The sequence below is a fragment of the Melozone crissalis genome, unplaced genomic scaffold, assembly GCF_028551555.1.
Source record: "Melozone crissalis strain CALT ecotype California unplaced genomic scaffold, PUWL_Pcris_2 ptg000014l_1, whole genome shotgun sequence".
Lineage (NCBI taxonomy): Eukaryota > Metazoa > Chordata > Aves > Passeriformes > Passerellidae > Melozone > Melozone crissalis.
The window spans coordinates 9683520-9690629 of NW_026535792.1; the positions used below are offsets into that span (position 1 = coordinate 9683520).

A 7110-nucleotide genomic window follows, 5' to 3' on the forward strand; every position below is an offset into this window, starting at 1 on the left:
AAAAGCTACAGTGACTGTTTCTGTGCAAACACACCCTTTAGCTCTTAAATGCATCTGATGAGCTGAGGGACTCTGCTTTTGACTTCTGTACTTTGTCTTTAAATCAGGATGCACTAATTTGCACTCCTTATCACATAATGCCATGACTTTTACAGCAGTCAGCAGGGATGGGGCCCTGTTTCTGCACAGCAGCTGAAGAAAATGTCAAGTACAAAGACACACACTGCTCCCTTGATACAAATTAGCTGATCATGTAAATGGGGAAACAGGGAACTCTGACCCTATTAGAGCAAAATGTGGATAGTGGATTAACACTCCAGACTTCTAATTAATCACAATGTGTCTCATCCTTCTGATTGCAGCTGAGTAGGCCATTCTTCTAACTTAAGCCCACAGATGCCCAGGGTTAGCACTAAGCTGTCAGCCCAGCTCCTTGTTCAGCTTTTGGCTGAGGAGACAAAGGTGCAGTCCTGAATGTCTCAAAAGTAGGTTTCAGAAACACTCAGAAACATCCTTACATGTGAACTATAATTTTATTGTGTGAATACTTAAAAAACCCCATACATCTTAAATTCTAAGAACTGAGTAACACTCTGCACTGTTTATGCTATTTTCCCATACAGAAAAAAGTACAGACCAGTACTGATCATAGTTCTTTTTTTCTAGGACGTGCACAAAGTGTTTCATACAAACTACAGTAGCATTGAAGTTTTGCAGCTTTACAGAAATGGGAATTCCAAAATTTATTCTGCACACACCGAATTTATTTGAAAATAACACAGATTAATCTAAGTTGTTATTATTTCTCAGGTAAAACTTATATATCACTGAACTGCTACAAGAAGGTACATATTAACTACTTATTTTTTATCCAACTTTTAGACCACATTTTAAGAGGAATACTGCAAATGCATTGAAGCCATTGAGTCAACAGACACTATGCTGCCCCCATAAAATATTTCAGTAACAGGATCTCTCTTCTCAGTTTTAAGGCATCTGAAATTCAAACCAAACTGAGCTTCTCACTGTCAGAAGCCAAACTAAGAAATTCTCTCCACAGAAAGACACGGCATGTTAGTTTCAAAAAGAGCTATCTTAAGGCAATATGCCACTGCTCCAGGCTGCATACAAACCACAGCTATCCTGTCCTTCCCTCACCTGTTTTGGTTTCTAAAATAGAACAGAGAAATCTCAGTGATGGAAGAAAAAACGTGCACATATTCAGACAAAAGGAGTTAAAAATTTAATCTAAAATCTAGAGTCTAAACAAACCCCATGTAATATGCTTTTACTATTCATAAAAGGAGTTCCCTTTTCCATTTCACACTACAGAAAAACAGCACTGCACTGTAACACTGATTCTTCAGTTATCTATAAAACAGTGGAAAAAATAAGAAAACTAAAATCTAACTGAATTAGTTACATAGCATCACTGGACTTTGGACCCACAAGGATTTCAGTAGGGATGGTAGCGGGGCCCTGGGTTGTAGGAGTTGTAGCCATACTGTCCATAGTGGGAGGAGTAGGATTGTCCTTGTCTGTGCTGCTGGTAGTTGTTACCCCAGCCTCTGTCTGGCCTCTGATTAGATCTGTAGTCACCTTGCCAGTTGTATCTGTCCCCTCTGAAGTATCTGCCATCTTGAAACCTGCAATGAGAAGATAGATCAAAGTCTGACATAAATCATATCAAGGCTAAAAAAATGAATTATAATGAACTCTACATTTGGCAGTTTTCATGAAACTATCATGTAACTGTTAATACACTCAAATATTTATATGTATATATGACAAACTCATATAAACACATATACAAACTCAACTGCTGGAAGTTTTAAGAGAGACTCAAACAGACCATAAATCTAAAAATCAACCCCAAGGCACATCTGTAGTGCATCAAAGCCAGGTTCCATCCAGCAGCTTCAAGGCTGAAAGCTTTGGCAAAGCAGGTTTCAGTGCAGTTACAGCCACCTAACAGCACTGAGTCCTGGAATCTGAATATTCCCTCAAATACACACAACTGCTGAAACACTGCTTCTTTATCAGTTGTACTTAGCCATTGTTCAGTCTCAATTTTGTCTTTTCAGCCCTATCTCAATTCCTATCAAGGCTTGAGCTGCCTCATATTAATTTTGTTTGCAAATGGTGTGGTGCAGACAAACATTTGCAAAAAGTTCACTTTGTGACCAGAGTGTAGGTGTAAGAGTTCATCAGTTCAAAGAATCACCAAGTTTTTGAGAACATCTTAAACTATCACCTGTTTTTAATCTGATTTAATGACAAGCTTCAAAGGTGAGGAAAAGTTACAATATTGTCCTCCTTTTCTTCAGATAAGGCACAAATCCTATTTAGATATTTAGCTGAGGAGTTTTTTCAGTTGTTGGCTGGACTGAGTTTAACTACTTTATATAAAAGGCTGATGTTAGTATTCCCATATGTACTACATGCTGTAATTGTTGTTTTTCAGTCCCTCAAAAATCTGTCCAAAATTCAGTAAAAAGCTGCAATTACATCTTGAAGAAATAATTCAAAGTGTTTTGCTTTGGCAGGTAACAATGTACTTGCCAGACAGATTGGATGATTGATTTTACAGTCACTTTTACTGAATAAAAGAATTACAGGCTAATCTTGAAAATACAGCAAATATTTAGCTTACAAATGAAATGCTTTCTGGACAGCTAGTAACAGATAATCACACTAGCAGCTTGTTCCTTTGCACATCTTCCTGCCAGTTATCATCCAACACAAGACAGGCTGCTTAGTTTTGCAGAAGTCTCATCTTTCCCCTCTGGAAAAATGTTTCTGGCTGAGCAATAACAAACCCAGGGCAATGGGTTCAGTGGTTCCAGCTCATTCTTTACTAAAAAGCAAATAATTTAGTTCTTTTATATACAATGCAAAAACTTTGCCAGCCAGGAGAAAATGTAAAACCTCATTACCTTTCAGAGAAGACTATATTTCCTCTTAAACAGACTCTAGAACAGACTCCTATATTTCTGAAATCAATTATCATTTAAGTGTGCTTGTGAAATGACCACCATTAAAAAGCAAAACCAGTACCGATCTCTGTTTCTCTGGTTGCCACCAGATCTGTTTCTCCATTCTTCAACTATAGGAGGGGGGTCTGCAGGGCGTTTTAGATACTCTTGGTATTCCTCATCATCCGACGTGAATCGATGGGCAAACATCATCTCGTAATTTGGGGGCATGTCAGCCAAGGAGGTCATTCTGGAAACTTGGAACATGAACACAACAAAAGCATCTTTAGCAATGTATGAAGACTCTCATTGTAATAACAGCCAAAATCCATGTACTGGAAATGAAGGACAAGGAAAAGTTACACTCAGATTAACACAGCTGTTGGGTTGTGGGAAGACAGCATAGATGCCTCATATAAAAAAAGCACTTCAGAACACGCTCTCCATCTACTCCTGACACTGACTTTTGACAGGACAGCAATTCCTACAATCAACTTCAAAAGTTTGCTAAGGTAGAGTACCATGCAAAGCCTACAGATACACATAACCAGCAAGACAGGCAAAATAATCAGATTTATTCACAGTAATTTATGTGCTAATAACTTGATTCAGGGAAAGGTCAGCACCTAAGAAGATTATGAATTACCTCATAATATGACTGTCTGATGGGATTTGTGTTTAAGGCCTTAGTTCCTTTATTTTTGTATATATGCATTTGCCATTTACATGTTGGTGTTACCCGGTACTATCCATCAGCAAAATCTCGTCTTAACAGTGAATCAGAAAGGCTCTAAGCCCACTGTTTTAACGAGCCCCACGTAATTTAGAACATTTACACTATCTGGCTCTGGACTACCAGAATAAGCTCTTCTGCTGTCTCCCAAAGATTTGCTGGCAGGACCCCGAGAACTAAAATACACAAAATAAACACCCTCAATGCCCAAGCGCAGCCCGGGTCTCGGGACACTGGGGTGTTCCCGGGGAATCCTGCGGTGCTCCTGCGGCCCCACTCCCCTGCAGCGGCCTCAGCCATCGGTGTCCGCTGCTGCCTCAGAGCCTGGGCAGCCTCCCCCGCCAGTGGCAGCGCGCAGCTCCCTGAGGCAGTGTAGGAGGTATTCCTGCAGGAATAACTCATCCTCCTGTCCTCCGCCAGCAGCTAACCTCGTTAGTTTTTCATTACGGGCTATCTCTAAGGAACTTCGCTCCTCAAGCCTGAGGGCGGCGGGGGTAGCACTGCCCTGAGGGGACCCGCCGCTCCAGCTTCCCCTGAGCAGCTGGAGGTGCTCCCCTCCATAAAGAACAGTTTGTCCCGTTAATATCATCTTCATCCCGCGGGGGCCCTACCGGGCACTCCCGGCACCCTCCTGCACCCAAGGCCAAGCAGAGAGCGACGGAGGGGGCTGGCTGCCCCGAGGCGGCTCCGCCGGAGCCCCGTCCCCTCACAGAGGGCCGGACCGAGCTGAGGGGGAACGCGGGGGTCGCTCCCGCTCCCTCCTCCCTCACAGCCTCCCTCCCTCCCTCCCCCGCATCAGCCCCGCCGCCCCTCACCGCGCCTCAGCCGCCGGATCAGCGCCGCGATCCCGCCTCTTCCGGGCCGGGCCCCGCCGCTTCCCGCGCCGGGGCGGGACACGGGACACACCGGGGCGGGACACGGGACACACCGGGGCGGGACAAGGGGCACCGGGGCGGGACACGGGACACACCGGGGCGGGACACGGGACACACCGGGGCGGGACAAGGGGCACCGGGGCGGGACACGGGACACCGGGGCGGGACACACCGGGGCTGGACGGGACACACCGGGGCGGGAATGGCGGGCAGGTGAGGAAGCAGCGGTTCCCTGCGGTCAGGGTTGCACACCAAGCACGTTGGCAGGAGCAGCATTGATTGATTGTGGTTTATGTGGCGCTGTCCTTCGCTGCCACGCGGGTTTAAGGAGGTGACACCTGAAATGTTTGTGTTTTCACCGAAAGGTGCAAATGAAAAAGGTGAAGTCAGCATGGCGTCTGTGCCTACCAAAAATATTCACATTGAAGACATATAATATGCCATTTAAGTCTATAATGCCATTTAAGTGTATTTCTGGTATAAAAAAGCTTCGGGATGTGTTGACTGCTACGTGAGGAAGGTAAGATGACGTGAAGCTTTTTGGCAGGCAAATGACTCGGTGTTAACCAAAATAATTCTGTGCTGGCGCCTGCACCGGCAACACATTCACCCAGTGCTGCAGGTGGCGGTCAGTCTTGTCAGCCTTCATCCAGATGAAGTTGTGTGTGAGCCTCAGAACTTCAGTCCTGTCACCTTTAATGCGGGTGAGGTTTGGCCTGGGGGCACCAACACCTGCCCGCAGCAGAAGTGGTGTCGGTGTCCCTGGTCCCCAGTTTGCCTTGTTCCCACAGTGCCCGTGTCTTTGCAGTGCTGACTAATTCCCACAACACTTCAGCCAATGATTTCTAAACGGTCTCTTGTGCTGTGTATAAGAAATGGGTTTTTTATGGACCCTTTCAGAAAGCAATGGTTTTTTACAAGCTCTGCTAGAGATTCTATTGCTCGCAGGCACTAGCAAAGCACAGAGACTAATAATCAGGTAGATCACTTGAAACAAAATACCCCAGCAACAACAATAGCAGTAACCAACTCTCCAAAAACATTAGAAGGAATAAGTGCCTTTTGTTTGATATAAACAGCAATAATTACAATCTGCTCGCCTGTGAGATCTACAGCAGGGCTGTATTGTCACTTGCAGAACAGGAGAGGATGACCTCGATCCAAATAGCATAATGCAAACACCTTACCCTGGACAGCTAGTTCTAAGCCAAACAAATTGTCATTGAGACTGAAAAATAATATCTTTTCACTTGAGTTTTTCCCTTATAATCCCTCTCCTACTGACTGCCTCTTTGAAATGGGCAGAGGTAAGTAGGATTTTATTTCTTCTCCAGACATGTTTCATTTTGATCACTGGATATTGCAGTTTCAGGTGTGTCTACAGAGGATTTCATGCATAAAGTTAAGGAGATGATTCTTAATAAAATGTACACACTTCTTTATTTCTGATGCTCTGGTCTGCTGTTTCATGGGTAACATTTTTCATTAAAAGATCAAACTTAATATTAAACCTTTAATTATAGACTCGAGTCATCCATACATGCACATAATTTAGGCATAAATATAAGTTCTGTTGAAGGCATGGGCCCCTTGTAATCCTATAAGCAGTATATTTCACAAATTACAGTATTGGAAAGGTGCTCTCATCAGCATATTTTGCATAGAAAAACACTTCTAGGGAATGGCTAAACCAGAGTGGCACACAATTATATATAATATATATTTATATATGATACTTTTGCTTTGCTTCTTTTTTGTCACGTGTCTCTATGGCTGCTTTGGGTTGTATCAAGAAGGAGATCATGATCCAAGCAATATCCTAAGATTTCTCCTAGATGCTATTCTGAAATTCAAACTGCATATATAAAACCTGAAGTGACAGATGATTTTTAAAGGAATAAAACAGTCAGAAATGAGTATTGTCACCAAGCAGAACTTTCAACACCCACTAAATGCCTCACAAAGCACATACCTACAGACTAGGTGCCTGAGTGCTTAAAAGGTCAAGCTCCAAGTGTTGTCAAGACAGAGAAATTGATAATCCACTCTTGCAATCTTTCTGCTCACTTCAAGGCTCTCTGGGTAATTAATGTGTTGTTTTTGTGTGAACACGATCTCATAATCAGCATTTCTGAAGTCTACTGCAGAGTGATAAAGCCTCAAAGGGTTTGCTTTTTTTTCCTGTGGATTTCATGATGTTAAATAATGTGCTGTTAGACAAAGTCTTATCTTCTAAATTTTAAACTAAGACTTTTTCCTTGTAGCCTATTGGAAATTAATTAAGCTTTTGTAGAATGGATCTTCCTGGCTGAACAAAGGAGCATGTGCTAAAACTAGCAAAGTCTTGTTTGCCTTGAAACAATGGAAAATGACAGGGTTTTTTGTACTATTTGGCCTTGATAACTCTTGCTGTTCTGTCACAGGACTTTGTATTTGGTATTTCTCCTAAATCCCCAGCTTCTGGACTCATGTATTTTCTTTATACTCAACATTCATTTGAAAATTAATTTCTAGCCCTTCTTATTAC

General features: G+C 42.9%; 1 protein-coding gene across 3 annotated transcripts; it reads right to left on the reverse strand.

Annotated features, from left to right (window-relative positions):
* Positions 1–523: 523 nt before the first annotated feature.
* On the reverse strand, positions 524–4568 carry RAMAC (RNA guanine-7 methyltransferase activating subunit). 3 transcript variants are annotated; one of them, XM_054272762.1, is made up of 4 exons: positions 4524–4563; positions 3812–3884; positions 3058–3232; positions 524–1646 (listed from the first exon to the last, which is right to left on the reverse strand). In XM_054272762.1, the coding sequence occupies exons 3-4, from the start codon at positions 3222–3224 to the stop codon at positions 1457–1459; spliced, it is 357 nt and encodes a 118-aa protein (XP_054128737.1). In that variant the 5' UTR covers positions 3225–3232; positions 3812–3884; positions 4524–4563; the 3' UTR covers positions 524–1456. The 3 variants fall into 3 exon arrangements, with proteins under 3 accessions (XP_054128737.1, XP_054128736.1, XP_054128735.1); XM_054272761.1 differs by lacking the exon at positions 3812–3884 and having other exon boundaries at positions 4524–4568; XM_054272760.1 differs by lacking the exons at positions 3812–3884; positions 4524–4563 and having other exon boundaries at positions 3058–3242.
* Between the last annotated feature and the right edge of the window lie 2542 nt (positions 4569–7110).

What these genes read in the sequence shown, in the direction of transcription:
- RAMAC (XM_054272760.1), bottom strand. Translation starts at nt 3,242, where the DNA reads ATGTTCCAAGTTTCCAGAATGACCTCCTTGGCTGACATGCCCCCAAAT. An exon ending in AACCAGAGAAACAGAGATCG is followed by an intron (nt 1,647 to 3,057) that starts GTACTGGTTTTG and finishes TTCTCATTGCAG; the next exon opens with GTTTCAAGATGGCAGATACT.